The sequence below is a fragment of the Mytilus trossulus genome, unplaced genomic scaffold (assembly GCF_036588685.1).
Source record: "Mytilus trossulus isolate FHL-02 unplaced genomic scaffold, PNRI_Mtr1.1.1.hap1 h1tg000234l__unscaffolded, whole genome shotgun sequence".
Taxonomy (NCBI): domain Eukaryota; kingdom Metazoa; phylum Mollusca; class Bivalvia; order Mytilida; family Mytilidae; genus Mytilus; species Mytilus trossulus.
In genome coordinates, this window is record NW_026963315.1 from 2,476,785 (window position 1) to 2,497,028 (window position 20,244).

Consider the following 20,244-nt stretch of genomic DNA (forward strand, 5'->3'; position numbering starts at 1 on the left):
TATCATGTTTATGATTATTATTATAATTATAATCATATATAAATTGTCCCAATTTTCAAAATGTCTTCAGAATGAGGAGGGACCGTACAAGTAATCAATGATAGACTACCAAAACAAATTCCAATACTTAACGATTTAGAGAATTTCAAATTCTTCCAATGTCATCGGTGTTAATCCTGAATATGACATTTCAAATTTGAGTTATCTCCCTTCAATCCATAGCTATGACACTATTTTCCCTCTTTTAATGAATATTACGTTTCAGATTTTTAAAGCAACCCAATTTCTGCATTTTATCAGTATATTTTTTCTCGTCATTAATACATGTGATATTTTAGAGTTGAGTTATTTACCTTTAACCCATAGCTTTGACATTATTTGTCTTGTAGTTAACAATGTTTAGATAAATATTTCATATTAGATTGATAAAACAACCCAATTCTTGCATTTTAACAGTCCTTTCGTTCTCATTGTTTATATGCATGAATATAAAATATAAAATCTAGTTATTCCCCCTTTTATTCATAGCTGAGAAATTACTTCCCTGTGGTTGTCGTAATTTTAATAAATAATTCATAGCACTATTATACCCGTTGTACCTACCTGCAATTTTCTACTTTGAAAACCTGTCTCATTCCAGGTAGATGGAGTAAATTTCTATTATCACCGTTCACACTGGGTTTTAGATCTGGTGTTTCGAAGAAAACATTTCTGAAATATTAATTTTACAATATTGAAACGCGCAAATTAACAAACGGATTAAGACAATAACAATCAAAACCAAGGAGTAAACAAAGACTCATAAAATCAAAGGAAATGTACATCAACAGTTATAAATAATAATTTAGAAACAACACGAACTCCACTAAAAACAGGGATTGAAATCAGGTGCTCCGAAAGGGTAAGCATTTCATGCACCGTATACGGCACCCATCGTGTGTTTTCTTTTGTACAGTTCGTTAATGATGGAAGGTTATTTTGACTGAGGAAGAATATCAGATTTTGTCATAATGGCCAATCATCTCATGATGGCGACCATAAAATTCTTGAGTGATGACCTTAATTTGATTGATTAATAGCCCTGTCTTAAATGTCACATTGCATTGTATAAATTATTAAGATATGAAACGATATTTCAAAGAGTTAATGAAGAAAGAGGCGAACGATACCAAGAAACACAGGGATATCGAAGTTCGTAAAGCACTGTATAGAAAAGTTAAGACTGGCCAACATGAACCCAATACAAAAAGCGCAGGTATAAATCGTCATACATAATGCAGTTATAAAGTTTAATAAATTTCCTTTGCAAATTATTTTATGTACCAAACATGTTAAAAACAGTCACGATTGAAAAACATACAGTAAATATAGGTGGATCATGCGATACTTACATCATATACAAAACAGATAATGAGTTTTAAGTGTTGATAAAACAAAAGGACATCGGACGACCTTAAACTATAAGCTACTGTCATCGAGGGTATTCATAACACATGTGAATCAATTCAATAGAGAAAATGACTAAACCATGAATGTGACAGTTTTTTCATTTCGTTTCGTCAGGGTTTACGAACATCTGCCTTTTCAATTTTTTTTTTTATTTTTTTTGTGAATACTTTTAACCTCAGACAATTGCCAAAAGCAACAAAGAGGCAACAGATATGACAGATAGCAGAGACAACCTGAACGCGTGTATTTGCAAAACATAAACAAATAATTAATATCAGTTAGACATATTAGAAAAGACCAATTCCTTATATTTGAGGGAAGCAAAGGTACTATATAAGAGAGCTCATAGATACATGTACTTTTTATTACTTCAAATCACTTTAACCAAAAATTAACCATGGTACAGGATTTCAAACACAAATAAAACTATGTTTAATACTCATTGGTCTAAATTTAAAACAAACAAAGGCTCGCAATACAGTCTTTGTACTATTAATTTGTATACACCATCCTGAGTCCATTGCTATCTGTAAGATAGTTGTGTCATTGTCAACCAAACACAATCAACCTTTTATAAAAAAATTGAAGTAAACATTTATTAATAATATGAAAAAAAATAGTTGAAATTTGACTATGTGCATCAATTATGGTAAAATATAGCATTCCTGACATAATTTTCTAAAAACAGTAAAAGCAAAGGACAGAAAAACAGGTAACTTACATGTAATTAGTCGGATAGTTATTAGAATTCTTTCTTGATAGGCATTACTTACGTTACACAACATGCGTGCATAAAATCATCGTTATTTCCTGAACCTGTTCTGGCTTGTCGTTTAAATCTCATGTTATGAAATGGTCCATATCTACGCCGACAGTCTACATTACAATGGTAATTATAAGGTGCCATACTTTGTGTTGACACTGGTATTTTATTTTTTGACCCATATAAGATCAGTCTTTCATATTCTAATTGTTCTGATGGTGTTCGAAAATATCCTGGAAAATATTTTTGTAAATTGTCTGGTGTAATTGTTGTAAATTTACGGCTTGTTCTGAAATAGAAAACATAACATAGAAATAGAGAGAACATCAGTATCAAAACAAATGAAATTGCATGAATTTTATACCTAGTCATATGATTCACATGATACATCCATTTATAATAACATATATGGAACTACTTTTATTAAAAATAATAAATTAATCTCTGACGATACAATTAAACGTGCGTGACGCCACAGTGCAAAACATATTGCTGTATGGCGTCAAATTCTTCTGTTAAATTTCACAGATACTGAATAAACAATACGGTATATATAATACCATGCTGAAGCCATTCACATTTTGTATGAATTTAATTAAAAGTGTCTCAGCGATTTTAACGTTACAGATGGTATAGACTAATGAGCAATTTGGTCATCTCATTGGCATTTTTCTCCTTATCAAAATGTTATATAAAGTAAATGAAAACATTAAAAGAACTGTGCCATTGCAACCGTTAAACATATAAGTCCATTTTAGTTGAAAAGTACTCTGCGTATACATGTATGTATCATTATATAAAAATCCTTTATAGCAATATTTGTCATTCGTCACAAGGAAATACCACAGCTCGATTATGCCCTATAAACCTGGTGAACTTTTCTGCAGGAAAACACGAAAAATAGAATTTATTTATGAATTACAGGGTGAAAAATGTACATTTATTAAACACGCATTTCATTATAATTGGATACTTAAAGTTCACATTTCTGTGTCATTACTTTAAACCCTTGATGCGCGGAAAGAGTGCAGTTTTCAATAGTACAATCTAAAATTAGCCATACATTTATAAGTATTAATATTTTGTTCATCAAAATATGTGGGTGTCGCATTAGACAAAATGTTTCAAATAGAACAATTCAGATTTTAAATCATTTTGCATTGTCTTGAGCTTGAGGTTTTAATGTTTGCATTTGCTTTACGTCTGATGTTTAGTTCCTAACACACCTGGTAAAAAACATTGTGTTGATGCGTAACATTCTTTAATATATAGATGTTTACTCTATTCCGAGTTTTAAGGTAACGTTGTAACATTACCTTACCGTTAATTGACGTTGTTGCAACCTAGAGTGTGAACAAATCATTTATGGAGATTTCAAAGTACGAGAGATACATTTGACATCAAATTTGACAGCATACTAACAATTGCTAGTTCTGTCATAGTCGTCTGATTCAAAGGTCAATCGTTTCGAATACATTGAAATATCTCAAGCACTCAATAAATATTTAAACAAATAATTCAATGTGTACACACAGCTATAAGAAACTTACAAAAACCCAAAATATACAACAATTTTTTATCTTGTTGGCGTGTTTCCTTAGATAGCAAAGGTTGTGGATCTGGTCTCCTAAATGTTTGGCGTAATACTTTATAATCATTGCATCTTTTCTCCTAAGTTTAAGGTGTAACAGTTTTTAATCATTAAAATTGAGAATGGAAATGGGGAATGTGTCAAAGAGACAACAACCCGAACATGGAAAAGACAACAGCAGAAGGTCACCAACAGGTCTTCAATGCAGCGAGAAATTCCCGCACCCTGAGGCGTCCTTCAGCTGGACCCTGAACAAATATATACTAGTTCAGTGATAATGAACGCCGTACTTAACTCCAAATTGTACACAAGAAACTAAAATATTTTTTTTTTTTTTTATCTTTAATGATTTTTAAACAAACATCACTGAAATCAGTATATTAATGTTTTTTTAAAGGCTATGGCCTTAGAAATGTTGGCAGCAAAGATCCAAAATAAAATGTCGTATTTAATCTGACTACGGCGTCGTTTGACGTAATGGAAATAATTTTTGTTCGCGACATTGTACTACTCGCAATAGTTGAGAGAAAAAAACTAGTCTACATGTTAGAACTTTGCTTTTAAATGTTACTTTCCAATAAGAGTTGTTCATTTTTCCAAAACACTGTGGGATTCAAACTCATTTTACCATTCAATATACGTATTAAGCTTTTTGTATACCTGCCAAAACAATTATTTCATACAATATATAAAAAGAACTTACAATAATTTTTTCCACATTTGATTAAAATGAGTTACAGCTTGAGTCGATAATACTAATACTAATGTGATTGTCACCTGAAATAAACAAAAACACAGCTTTAATACAAATACTACAGAAAAGTTTTTTTTTTCATCTATACATATATATATAAAAAAAATCAACATTTTCTTTCCGTTAGATTTCTTACAAGAATATTATATCAAAATCTCTAGAAAGAGTACAAAGCACAAAGACATTTTTTAAGTGTCAACAATATGTTTTATTATACTTTATATTAAATCAAAATGTCTTATTCGTATCAAATACATATAAATGTAAAAACAGTCAATATCACTTAAAACCTAAAGCCATTAGGGAATCAGAAATTAGATCGGTGTTTCGACAAGGTCGGCAGTTGACCATCCTCAAATTATTGCTCCTTTTAAGTAACAGATTGAATTTCGTTGAAACAAATAAATGTAGCCCTTAACAATTGGTACATTGATTTGTAATTTCAGAACCATTAGATGATAAAAAAAGACAATAATAAACTAAAATACAAACAATTACCAATACATTTTACTTTCCCGTTCATCTAAATCATTATTAAAACCTTGAATCATAGATATTAGTGCAGACAGGTTTCTAATAATGAAAAATTTATTAGCAATTCGGCTGTCAAACACATCCAAAACGTACATAATATCTGCTTTAGAATGACATATTATAATATCATGTATTATTTAGGTTAAACTAGGTCAATTACTTGTAGAACAAATTTGGATTACTGCAATGATTAAATATCCGTTTTGCATAAAGGCTACAAATATGGAACATAGTATGCAAAAATTGTGTTCTCCAACTGGGTCGTGTTTTTCAATTGGCCACCGGGAAGTCCCGAGTCGAACAAACGGGTGCTTGCATTACAAAATACCAATATCATTCATGAATTATTAGCATGCATCAAAAGTCTTTTAAAATATTCCAGTCAGCAAAAAACTTCTATACGATGTGGAAATAGTTATCAAAGGTACCAGGATTATAATTTAATACCCAAGACGTGCGTTTCGTCTACATAAGACTCATCAGTGACGCCCACATCAAAATAGTTATACAGCCAAAAAGTATAAAGTTGAGAGCATTGAGGAGCCAAAATTCAAAAAAGTCCTCCTTGGATATGAAAATCCTTAGTTTTTCGAAATATTCCAACTTTTGTAACAAGAAATTCATAAAACCATCTTTTTCTTTTTAAAGCTTAAATCATAGTTTTCGCTAATATTTGGAAAGACATTTGGGGAATATGGGGGAGACCTTACAACAACAAAGAGTTCTAAATTGTGAAGTTGAAATCATCCCTACATAAATTGTACGGACCGTTATTAGATATTCGGTCCACATATCTTCCTTATTTCGTAACTACAAACCCGTTTCCTTCAAAATAACGTGACCTACCGAATAAGACTTATTACCGGGTTGTATTAACATGATCAACTCGACGGGTGCCATATGTGGAGCAAAATATGCTCACCCTTCCAGAGCAGCTTAGATCATTCCCGGTTTTTGTTTTGTTTTGTTGTTTAGCCTTCATATTTCAATGTTGTGCTATGTGTTTTATTTTTTGTCTGTTTTTCTTTTTCCTTTTTTCCCATGGTGTTGTCAGATTATTTTTGATCGATTTGTGAGTTTGAATATCCCTCTGGTATCATTCGCCCTTGTTTGAATGTCTTTTGATTTTAAGATGGATAGAAAAAGAGATGATTTAAAAACAAATTTAAATTTGAAATGCTAACACATACGTGTTCTTAGTTGAAAATGTATGGGACAAAAACTTAATGAAAAACTATCTGAAACTAAAACTTCAAATTAATATGGGACGTACAAATGACTATATGAATAGACCATACCTTTCTATGGTAGCGTAGTATCAAGGCAATTAAATTTCAGATTGTGTGCATTATGTCAGTATTGGCAATACTTGTCACAACATTGTTCGTTTGAATTAAGTCATTAAAAACCACCAAAGAGCATTTTATAGAGAATTACTGAATGCAATCAATGATATGGCAATTAAAAGATGAAAAATAATTCGAACGGTTAGTAGACCACCCTTCAAGCATTGAACCGTTATTGTAATAAAATATTAGTAAAATTTTAAAACTGCATCAGACGTCCAATCGAAAGTTTTCTATCAAATAACATTACTAATAGCATTAGTTAACGGAATAAACGCTTTATACATTTCGAGCTTTGAAATTCTTTTACTGAATAACATTTACCATGAATCTTTTAACTTAAATAGTTGATAGAAAGGGGTGTACCAATACGTATATAAGTTTGTAGCTTTATTCGAAAAACGATCTTGACAGGATAGCCAAATTCATCTTAAGGTGGTATGGGTGTCTTCCTTCATTTTGGATTGTACGCAAAACAGAGAACCAAAGGTCAAGATTTTCTGTCAAATTAGCAAAATGTGATGCAGGAATGTATTTATTTAATAAGAATTTTCATTTAAAAGAACACATTTATAAGAATATAACTTATAAATATTAACATTTTTGCAAATGTTAATTATTATTGTTTGTTTTAAAAAAAAATCAAATTGGCATTTGAATGGGAGGTAATTCTAAAACAGTACATTTTCTGAAGGATTCTACATGGAATTTTCCTATTTCGTATTTAAGCCGGAAAAAACGTACGATGACCCTATCTTTTCTTTTGATATTCTTATAGCATTGTCTGAAAGCTATCTTTTCCTTAAGTATTTAACAATTCTATCATTTTGTTTCGTTTCTAATCACAAAATGGTGTTTTTTCCTGTATAATCCATCCAAAATGTGTCATTTTGTCACATCCTGTAGCTTAAGAAAATGCGCGGTGACCTATCATTTTTATTATATTTTTCAACATATACCAACAGATAATTCGTTTTGGCAAAGTATGAACAAAAGTATGAACAAATTCTATCATTTTTATTTCAGACCCCCATACCGCCTTGAGTTCACTTTGCATGAGGGACTTGAAATCTTAGTTTGTTTATATCATTTTATTCTTTCATTTGACATTGTTATCTTTGTACGTTATACATCATGGCAGTACAACCTTAAAGGTAACCATCATGTGCTATTAATTGATATGAAAAAATAATAGGCATTCTGTATAAATGTGCCTGTCCTAAGTCAGGAGCCTGCAATTCAGTAGTTGTCTTTTGTTATGTGTTACATATTTGTTTTTCGTTATTTTTTTATACAGACATTATGCCGTTAGTTTTCTCGTTTGAATTGTTTTACATTGTCATTTCGGGGCCTTTTATATCTGCGGTATGGGCTTTGATCATTGCTCATTGTTGAAGGCCGTACGGTGACCTATTGTTGTTAATTTCTGTGTCACTTTGGTCTCTTGTGGAGAGTTGTCTCATTGGCAATCATACCACATCATCTATTTTTTTATATAAATCCGAAGTGATTTTTTTGGTCTACATTCATTCGGAATGCTAAAACCGATAAATTTGCCGTAGCAAACATTTTTTTATCGAACCTCTTTTTGTAATTTATGATAAGTACAATTCTATTTTGATATATGTGCCAAATAAACGCTATAATTGAACTCGAACGCCTCTTTAATTATTGAACATGACAAGTAAACAATACAAATATAGAATGGTGTATCAAACCGTTTCTCTGCATGAATATAAATGTTCAGTTTCTAATTTTAGCACATACAAATGCTATATATCACAAGTATATAAATACAAAGTAATTAAACAAATGTCAATTTAAACATGTTCGTCCAGGTACAGATTACGTTGTTGGAATGTATACACTTGTAATCGCATGAACTCGAAACGAAATAAGCCAAGTGCTTCGAAGAAATTATAATCGCCTACTACACATGCGTTCTTATGATTGTTTGATGTTATAATTATCAATCATAATTTAGTAATGCTAGCATTGGTTTTTTTTTTTAATTTACGGTTCAAATTACGACTCCTCATTTTAGTGGTTTTTCTTGGTATATTTTCATCAATATCGCATATACGGCAATATGTCAAAGCCCAAAATGTATAAATTTTTTAAATGTTCAGGAAGTGTTATGACTAAAAGGAACATAAAACGTACAGCTTAATTCATCAAAGGGTAACTGCGCTTGCTAGGATGTAAAACCCCGTCACATTATTTATGAATGTGCCTGTCCCAAGTAAGGAGCCTGTTATTCAGTGGTTGTCGTTTGTTAATGTGTGACATATTTGTTTTTTGTTCATTCTTTTATATAAATAAGACCGTTAGTTTTCTCGTTTGAATTGTTTTACATTGTCATATCGGGGCCTTTTATAGCTGACTATGCGGTATGGGCTTTGGTCATTGTTGAAGGCCGTACGGTTACCTTTAGTTGTTAATGTCTGTGTCATTTTGGTCTGAGTGGACAGTTGTCTCATTGGCAATCATACAACATCTTCTTTTTTATATTGAGATAGTTAGAACCTTTGTTTGTTTTTGTTTTTGTTCTTTTTTAATTTCTTCAACAGGAAAAAGTTACTTAAAAACCAAATAAAGAAAAGAGTCTCGTCCCTAACAAGAACCACAACTATGAAAGACTCTTCTCATTTTGTAGTAAAAGAAGTAAACATAAAAAAATTTGGAATATGCCTGTTGTTATCCTTTCGTTTGATGTGTTTGAACTTTTGATTTTGCAATTTGATTTTGGACTGTCCTTTTTTGAATTTTCCTCGGAGTTCAGTATTTTTGTGTTTTTTATTTTTACAAACCATGAGAACAGTAATAAGGCAGTAATCTTTTATATCGTTATCATAATTAAGGAATTGTATGCGGCTGTCATTCAAATGATATAACCATGTTTAATCCTCCATTTTTTTACATAAGAAAATGCATGTACCAAGTCAGAAATATGACAGGTGTTAACCATTCTTTTGATGCGATTGAACTTGTTATTTTGTCATTTTATTTCTAACTTTCCGTTTTGAATTTTCCTCGCAGTTCGATGTATTTTTTATTTTTATTTTATTATTTCATTAAAGAGAATGCATCACCACCAAAAACGGACTAAATTTGGGGCTTATTAAGTAGTCTATTTATTTGACCCTATCATTTTTTAAAGCAGGGATATTTGTGTGCAATAAACTTTAGTAATAGACATTTGACTTTCAAACTACGTTTTCTTTTTTAATAATAAGTAAATGAAAAATAAAATCTATCATTCAACAAGGTTAAGAATGTTTGTTCCTCTACTTTTTGAATTTTTGCCAGATTTTAAGAATCCTTTGGTTTTGTCCATGTATTAACATTTTTAAAAAATGCCCACTAACCCCTACTTTTCTTTTCATATTTTTATTACAAATTATTTAAAAAGCCATATTTCAAAATCTAATGAAATCCTTGTTATTTTTCCATAGTTTTTTAAACCAAAAAGGTGTCAATGTTAAGTGAAAGACAAATCTAGAGAGAATTATTTGCCGCCATATTTGCATCGGCTTATATCTCGAAAACAAGCACACGGACCCTCCATTTTTTCTTCTATTTTAGTTTCTTTATTTATATACTTTCAATTTATAACAGTCTTTAAAAAAAAAGCTTGTTTTTTTAAACAGAGTAGCGAACATCCTTAAAGAAAGAAGAATCATTGCTGAACAAAACGGTCAATATTAAATTACCAGACATATATTAAAACTTATTATATATAAGACTTGATGCCATATAAATTGAAATAAGAAAACTAATTAAATAAGCTATTTTGGTATCGTCCTTATTTAGATGTGTGATGTGATAACTATTTGTTTTTTTCCAGGGCGGGTTCAGATATTGTCAAATATATTGATATATTGATCAATTCAGTAAAGCTAGGTGTGGAAAGCATTACCATTCAAAGCCTTGATTAATTAATTACAAATGTCTGAGATTTTTAATGATTGCTGTTTGCATATGGAAGTAAAAGTCATGAAAGGTATTAAGACATACAAATGTATGTAATGGTTCTTTTGTTAACTAAAACATATGTGGGTCAAGTATATGAGAATAAATCGAAAAGACTACAATTTTTACAAACATGTCTTAAAAAAATGTCTTTCATGATTTTGATAAAACATGTATTTCGAATTGAGCTATTTTACAGTAGTATTATATCAGAACTGAAAAGTTAGGGATTTGTCTAATTTTTTTTTATTTGCATTAATATACTTATTGATAAAAGTTGTAAATATACAGTTGTTGTTCCATCGCTGCATTTTGTCATTACCATTACGTTATTTTTTTTATGAAAATAAGGATATGTGATATGATTGCCAATGATACAACCATCCTGTTGAAGATCGCATAGTGACCCTTACATTTGATTGATTTGTCGCTGTGTTGCAGTTTACTTGGCGTTCTTCCGACTAAAATTGGATCAAAATTTTCTATATGTACCTTCTTTTCTGTCAAATTTTAGTTTCTGGTGCATTGCATAAGTTGTAATGGTCTGTTTATCATTTTAAAGCAAAACAATGTTACACTGAGTTTAAGATTGGCAACATTTCAGTTTGTTCAGTTTCTTTTTGATCATAATGACAATGTTCACAAAAGACATCACCTAAATGTAAATATCATCTCAACCATAATCTACTAATCCTGTTCGCTATAAAAAGATTGGCAGAGTGAAAAGAATTTGTAAATTGTGTTGTTTGAATCTAATTGAAGATGAAATTCATCTTCTGATGGCAAATCAAACAATCGAAGAACAACTATGCAATTATCCCACATATTCAGGTAAAACAAATAGATTCATTTGGCTTCTTTTGTGTGAACATGCAATAAAATTACTATTTCACAATAACTGGGGCTTTGATTTGTTTTGAATAAAAATCCAGGTTACTATACGTAAATGTAATAGGCCCTTCATTTTGGCATGTAATTGATATGATACACTATTCGTAGACGTTTTACTCTCATTTATTACAAGAAATATATTAAATTTTCTATTTAAGCTGACATTATCTTATAAACCACTAAAATTAAGTTGGCTTAGGAGTTCGCTCGTTTTGAATTTTTTTTAATTTTGTCAGATATTCGGAATGCTGTGCTTTTATACATTTAGTGCTAATAAATATTTTTGTCAGTTAACCCCTACTTTTCTTTTCATAAATGTATTGCAAACAGTTTGGAAAGCTATATGTGAAAATCTTATAAAATCCCTGTTATTTTGTCAAAGTGCAATTTGGATAAATCTAGAGAAAGTCGATGGCATATATCTTGAAAAAAAGTAAAATCACAAAAATACTGAACTCAGAGGAAAATCAATTCGGAAAGTCCATAATCACATGGCAAAATCAAATAACAAAACGCATCCAAAACGAATAGACAAGAACTGTCATATTCCTGACTTTGTACAGGCATTTTCAAATGTAGAAAATGGTGGATTAAACCTGGTTCTATAGCGCTAACCCTCTATCTTTAAGAACAGTTTCATCAAATTCCGTTATATTTACATGTACATGGACTTTTGCATTTTATTTTCTATTTTTAGTTCCTTATTTCATATAATTTCGGTTTATAGCAGTATTTTAAAAGCTTGTTTATTTTAAAACAGAAACATCATTAATTCAAAACCATATACAAAACGTAGGTCAAACTCGAGTGACCTGAGGTATAGAATGATAAATTTATAATCAAGGGGAAAATCGAACAGGTGAAAAAACAAATTACTTTTATGGGTTATTCATGTCATATATATTTTTACGTTTGTCGAAACTTCTGTTATCTTGTCAGGTGTTGATTCGATGTAGGTATGTTCTACGTGAGGATCTACATGAGCCCTTTCACAGAACTTGTATCGATAAATCATTTACTGATGTCTCTGTACAAACATAATATATCTGAATTTCCGTTTACATTTAAAGGAATGTGTTTCTACACTTGAAAATACTGCTAATTTTTCCTGTGTCCTTTTACCCTAATTATAGACATTTTTACTTATTACCTATTTCTCTTTTTCTAGGTCACATATTGTTGGCAATATAATGGAATTTTATGCAACTGTCGTACAAGTGAGAGATTCAGCTAGCCATAAAACAGGCTTCTGATTTTACACTGTGATAAGGGACTTTTCGCTTAGAATTTTCCTATTTTCTAGTTTGGTCTGTTTGTTAATTTACAGTTTAAGTACTTTGACTTTCCTTATTATTAAAATCTTACATGGGACTTTTCTTATTGTTGAAGGCCGTACTATGACCTAGCTATACGTGAGTTATTAATTTGACCAATGGATAGTAGTTATATTTGGCAATCACGTCAATTATATTTAATTTTATACTTAGGTGGTAGTACTGATACAATACATTTAACTATATATCAATTATAAAAGTACAATAATTTTACAATAGACATATATAAGTCATGTGAATAGAAAATATTTAGAAGTAGATTTTTAAAAAAATGTTATTATTTTGTTTTTGACAAAGATAAGTCTGTGTACTTGTTTGTGATTAAGAAAGAAACAATTTTGTTGCGGGAATTTTAATATAAAGTGTAATTGAAATATATCAATGATAATATGTAACATTAACAAAGAAAATCAAAATATTTCACAAAATTGAATGTCTATAAAATGGATATGAAAAAAGAGAAATGTATTGCTATTATATGTAAATGGATAGAAAAAAGAGCAGTTCTCTTTTATAAATGTATTTTTTTAATTCCAGAATAAATTGTAAAACTGAGTGTTATATTGTGGATAATCAGACGAGTATGTTTGTTAGAGTGAAAAGGGTTTGAATTTATGTAGTATTTTGCTCAATCACTTTGTAAATATATTATACATGATAAATGTATGAAATAAATGATTACTTAAAATAAATTGGCAAAACATATATATTTAGGAATATCAGCAGAACGACAAGAATACGTAACTTATATGACATTTATGAAGTTCTGTTGTAAGTCAAATAAATGATTAATTAAACGAAATTTGTCAATAGAGATAGAAATATTTCAATATTTTCAAATACTAGAAAGGTTAATGTAAATTGGTCCTATAAAAAGGAAATTAGATTCGAAAATCTTAAATACTATTACAAAAAATCAAATCATCATTCTTCAAAGGAAGGCAAAAAAAATATGTACTCTAGTGTAGTATTTAATAGTCCAAATGATAAGTACGCATACAACGAAATAATAACAGATGAATTAGGTTCATTTAACTTCCTTTTAAAGATAAATATAAATTAAAGCGACAGAAGTTTATCCATGTTCAAATCTTATAGATCGACAAAGGAGGCAATTTAATGTAACAACCAAAACATAAGGGAATCACAAAAGGAGAGATACTAGTTGCATCGTCTACTTCTTCGCATGCACCACCAGTCATGTAAATCAGCAGTTTGTGAAAATGTCACCATAGGGAATTAGACACAATAAGTTTAATTCAAAATGTCTTATTAAATATAAACAAACATGCAAACATAAAATACATCTCCTTTTGTTTCAAATTTTTTACCAGAACATAAAACAAACATTTTTATGTGGCTAGATACATAAAAGCTCCATACCGATATTCAAAATAAGCATAGAGTGGGGTGCTCATTTTCGCCATATCTTTCCATGTTTTCTTCAGTTTATATTTAGGTCTTTATGTTTTTGAAGTATACTGATATTTCTATATGAAGATAACTTCAAATGCAAAATATTCCTAGCTTGAAAACGTGTTTGTTTTGAGTAAAATCATCTGAAAAGTTGGATTAAAGGGTGTTTGAAATTTCCTAATTTTTTGTCAACGGGGGACACATATTCGCCGTATTTACATGTCTTTTTAAAACCAAATAACTGCATCTTTAAACAATATTTATTAAATAAATTTCATTATAGACGAATAGCAGACATTTGAAAGGTGTAAAATAAACTGAAATTTAGGGCAATCAGTCAAAGAATTACTAAGGAATGCTTCTTTGAAATCGTTTTTGTCATTCAGAAAATTGGCTGAAAATCGTTCTCCAATTTTCTGTCCTTTTTCGTAAGTGCGGAAATTTAGTCTCATTTTCAAAAATAATCATATTTGTTATAAAAATATAATTTAACGGCATATTTCTTCCATTTCAACCATCCTTTGACGATTTTACACCTCAAAATCACAAAATAGCGAAAATGTGTCCACGGCGAATATGAGCGCCCCACTCAGTTTAAAAAAAATACATAAAAAAACGAACTCCGGGGGAAATTCAACACGGAACTAGCTAACTAACCCTCTCACTTGTATGACAGTCGCATCAGATTCCATAGTATTGACCACGTTGTTTGATCAAAACAAACCGACATAATAGGTAAAAATGTCAATAATTGGGATAAAACGGTCAACGTGTTATATTCCTAACCACTATCAAAACATAAAAAAGATACACTAATGGGCATATAGACAAAGAAAATTATCAAAAATGATAGACTAGAATACAAAAAATAACCACAGCACAAAGGAATACACATATGAAGAGAGAAAAGACACAGGTCTCATTTGTACTTCAAACACATCGGAAGGGGATGCATGGCAATAGTAAACATGTCTTGGAATTTTTATATGAAGTGTAAGGGACAAATGCTTGATAATCTGTATCATTTAAAAAAATTCAAAACCAATGCCAGTAAGCATGAATCTATAAACCAAAGAACCATGGGAATAACCAAGCATTTACATTTGTAAACATATTTCAATGGATAATTTATACTGAAGCATGTTATCCTTTTTTATAAACTTTTCTACCTCGTTGTTCTCTACGAAACAAAGCAGTTGTTAAATATAAGTTATACACAGGTGTTAATAATCATAAAATACTTTTGTAGAATAGATAATCGTACTGTTCTTTAAATTTTGTTTTAAATATCAATAAATTGTTTAAATCATGACGTTTACGGTAAAAGTCATCGATCATTTAACAGTAAAATGTAAATAATTAAAAATTTAATTAAGCCATATTTTTTTTTAAATTTAAATTAATATAAGTATAAAGTTTATGTGTTTTAAAATGTTGAAATCATGTTGTCAATTGTTTCTTAAAGAATCTGTTGATCAATCGAAGAGTTATCCTCCGACTGATTTGACCGTACATGAGTGTTGCTATACCTGATATAGATATAACATTATAAGAATATGTGATAGTCGCGCCAATGATCAGTATTTGTTGCATAAAGAAAAAAACATCGTACAAACCGCCAAGTCATATTATTTACCAAAAAACTGCCACTATTCATTTTAATATATGAACAACAATAAGCCATGTAATATTTGTCAGATGTTCATATCTTTAATGATGAATTACGTGTGTGGGATCAGTAAGAAATAAACAAACAAAAAGTGTTTTTATTCATTACTATAACGTTTAACACTTTCGTTTTGTACTTACATAAATATGACATCTCAAATCGCGATCAACGACTTTTGTGGTATAAATATGTATATGTTATATATGATAAATGTAACCGCATAGTTATTACATGCACGTTTTATTGCCAGACTAAAATAAAGTCTATGTAATATCCTAAAAGGTATTATGTTTCATTTGTTTGCCCTTTTTATGTGTTGCTAATTGATTACAAAAAGTTGATTTTATTGGTTTTATGTTCTTACATTGTTATTGTGCATCTGTCTTTACTCTCCGTTTGTAATTTCTAATGTTTTAGATAAATGTATGATGGTTTAATTTATTATTCGTGTATTTTCATAAATAGTACATGATATTATCTCTAAAAATAACCAAATATAATATTTCATAACTGTTTTCAAGTTTATATTCGACATCATTTGTTTTCCTTTATTTGAAGGTAAAATAGAAATGACATAACGTCCATGCGGAACTTTTAAAAGTTTTTGTTTGCGTCTTATTAAACCAAACAAATGCCATAATTTTTTATGATATACCTTAACATTTTAAAACCACCCATATCATAAATTAGATGATTCAAATTAATAAAATAATAAACATTGTTCTATATTTGTGTTGATATGAGCTATTTCTCAAAAAACGCTACTTAAAATTAGCTATCAATAAAGTCATCATAGATACCAGGACTAAATTTAGTATAAACGCCAGACGCGTATTATATGGTTTTGCACTAGTGCAAAGATAACTTCAATTTATCGGCGAAATAAATATTTTTTGAACACTTGTCCTTCCTCTTTTTTTCAAATTTTGATATACATAAAAAAAAAAGTTGCATTAATAATGGAGAACAGTAGCACTCTAAGAATATATATCAAACTGGTACAATCGAGTGGCTTAAACATGTACTAAGGCGAAAACGCATCAATGTTCATTCTATTTTGATTAGGAGGTAAAATGAGACATCAAGCTTCCAAAAAAACACATTCCGGCTTATGTATTGTGTACTAAACATAACTTGATTTTGATTGAAATCGATATGATTTTTTGTAATGAGAGAGAATGTTTTGAAGGCAAAATATCGATTTAGGTGTTTTAAACGCCGTTAGAAAAAAATGTTTCCCTTAATTAAGCCATCGCGTTGTCAGTTTGTTTTAGATTTATGAGTTTGACTGTCCCTTTGGTATCTTTCGTCCCTCTTTTATTTGACCTAATCCAAATCATACTGTTTTGCAATAAATCTTGCAAATAACTTAGTTTAATAGATGATGCAAATCTGTCACACGCTTTGTACATGTTGTATGCACTTTTAATGAAGCTATATTGAATGTGCTCAATATCCGCTTCAGCCTGACATGTTCAAAGGTATTCAATCATACCAAATCATTTCATTTTTATGAATACTTTCTATGAATATGAATCATATGTACTGCACAAATTCAAACTTATACATTTTTATTCAGGGGATAGCTGAAGAACGCCTCCAGGTGTAGGAGTTTTTCGCTGCATTGAAGACCCATTAGTGGTCTTCGGCAGTTGTCGGCACTTTGATCGTATAGTTGTCTCTTTGGCACGTTCCCTATTTCCATTCTCATTTTTTAGCACAAATTCAAACAATACAGCTAAATGAACTAAATAATCACTGAGATATATAGCTGTAAAAATAATTTAAATATTTTGAATACCATTATAGTCGTTTAATCTGTAATTTTACAGTTATATGTATTTCCCGATTGTAACATTTTGACGGAGTATGAATTCGCATGACGGGTGATGCACTTATTCCAAGAGACCCTTACTTTATCGGTACTTTTCGTCCCGCTCCATTGCATTCATTTCCCCTAATTGTTTGTTAATTTCCATAAATCGTCGACTCGTTATCGTATCGATTGTAGAGATTTGAATATCGATTACATTCCGACGCCTTTATTCACCTTCATCCTTCGATGTTCCTAAGACAATTACTAGTCGAAAATTTCTTTCAAACGTCATTCATAACTCATATTGAAATGACGGGAACGTCATGATCACCACGCTAGTAAACATTCTTTGAAAACATATAAGAGTAAATTCCTTCGAGATCCATTTATCTATTTATGTCGTCTGTGTTTCCGTGTTGTTGTCAAAGTGCATTGAACAATTGCATATTAATTAACAACCTCAAAACAAACTTGACCTTTCATTTAACCTTCACAGATGTAAAAATATACAGAAAGTTCGATATCTTTAATGGTTTACATAAAGATACTTAAATGTAGCATAAGGTGCATTTACAGAAAAAAAAGTATAACAAAAGTACAAAACTGCAAGGAATTTCAAAAAGCGGAAGTCCATACAAGTAACACTATCAAACGTTAGACTTTATCAACCTATGGAACAACTTAAAGATAACTGTCAAGTCCCTCACTTGGTATAGGACTTGTCACAGGCAATACTGAGTTAAACATAGTTATATAATTAGCTTAACCTTTCATGTCTGTTAAAGATCATAATCTGTCAATTGTTAACGTTATGTTTGTTGAACTGTTGTTTGTCTGCTTACCTTTTGTTTTTAGTCATGGCTGTGTCAGTTTATTTCCGACGTATGAGTTCGAATGTCAGTTAGAAGCACATCACGACTTTTATTTGAATGTCTGTTGTTTTTTTTTTTCTCTATAAGCAAAGATTTGTTGACATTGGAGACATTTCACTTTCACGAAACTTGAGTAATGACAAATGAATGAAATACTTACGATTCGGATTATATGACATCCCGCCATCTTGTCTGATCCACAATTTTCTATATACTTTTGGTAGATCTAAGATATACTTTCAATAAACCTATAAGAAGAAATAGCAAAACAATGAATCAACGACAACAAGTCGATCTGTCAAAACTGCGTGATGATTACCACATAAATTTTGTGCGATACATATCAATTTATTGTTTTATTATAAAATAATGTGGTAAATGCATAAGAAAAAATAAATTAATCGTTAGCTATAAAACAATAGTGGCTTTTTAGTGAAAGGGTGCATACTTCTAGAATTTAAATAATTAAATCATTTAGGTAAGAAAAAAATATTGTTTATTATTATAAATCATTTGTTTGGTTTTCTGGGATGATCGGGCAAATTGAAAAGAAGTGTTTTGTGGTTTGATAAAACATGTAATAAATGAATCTCATAGATGAAAGCAGAGATGTTTTGCAATAATATTTTTTTCACCTTTTTTTTAAAGGGCAATAACTTTTATTTACATAATTCGGGTAAATCAAATGCTGGCTGTTAGATAAATAAGAAATTTGTTTTGAACATTTATGAAATAAATAAATCTTAGAAAAGGGGAAGAATGAAGCCAGATTCAAACGATCAGTTGAATGATACTAAGTCTAAAGAAAATCTTAAATAAATAATGCACAGCTAAAATATAACAAATAAATATGTACTACCAACGAAGAAATCAGATAAACAGTCTTTCAATAAATCTTGAAATTCGATAACGATAAGACTTCACAATAGTTAAGATTTCGACCACATCTTTAAATCTTTTTAAATCGAAAAAAAAGTCAAAGCATCCAAAAGGTTTATTCAAAAAGGTAGGTCAAAAGCAAAATGACAATACCATGAAAAACAATGATGAAAACGGCAACATTTCACGAAAAATAATTAGTTCTTTTAATCTACAATTATCAGCTTTATTACCATCAACATCATTATCTAACTGTTATATCATGTGGTTATGATCCATATCAATTCAAATGTGGTCCTCAATGCTCTTCAACTTCGTACTTCATTTGGCCTTTTTACCTTTTTTTGGATTCGAGCGTCACTGATGAGTCTTATGTACACGAATCGCGCGTCTAGCGTATATACTAAATTTAGTCCTGGTGCAAATGATGAGTTTATTTGAATTGAACAAATGAAAGTATATTCTTCTTTTTCTGGTAAGACATTTCAACCCACATAAAAAAAAATATGCGAAAATTAGATTGTAATTCTAAAAGTGTTCCTTTTATAGTGTTCATAATTCACCAAAAAACTAACAGTTATAAAGAATTAATAACGGTGATAAAATCCATGACATACCAGTGATTTATGAATTATGGAATAAGGATTGACTATAAGATGGTTTCTTAACAATATACAATACATTTATATATTTTAAAAGTCATAGTAATAAATTTCAACTCGTAACATTTGGAATACAAGCAATATCCATAAATACCAGTTGTAAATACAAGGCCCTAATTTAGGAAACCGACTTCGCACTATAATTAATCATAACTACAGTGAATTGCTCATAACTAACGATTAACCTTCTTCAGAAGTTTGTGAAACTAAGGCCAGGTAAGACTAGTTCATATGCCGTTAACACTACGTTTGTTAGTGACGATTTATGTTTCATAATGTGAAGACAACTTATTACT

At 30.1% G+C, this 20,244-nt stretch overlaps 1 protein-coding gene across 3 annotated transcripts in view; it reads right to left on the minus strand.

Annotated features, from left to right (window-relative positions):
* LOC134701286 (uncharacterized) overlaps positions 1-20,244 on the minus strand; it is a 49,215-nt gene that overhangs the window by 13,400 nt on the left and 15,571 nt on the right. For all 3 annotated transcript variants that reach the window (XM_063562418.1, XM_063562417.1, XM_063562416.1), the window contains exons 2-5: positions 18,568-18,655; positions 4,507-4,580; positions 2,223-2,501; positions 604-711 (exon numbers count right to left, since the gene is read on the minus strand). In XM_063562418.1, coding sequence (XP_063418488.1) covers positions 604-711; positions 2,223-2,501; positions 4,507-4,580; positions 18,568-18,594 — 488 coding nt within the window. In that variant the 5' untranslated portion in view covers positions 18,595-18,655. The remainder of the gene's footprint in view (positions 1-603; positions 712-2,222; positions 2,502-4,506; positions 4,581-18,567; positions 18,656-20,244) is intronic.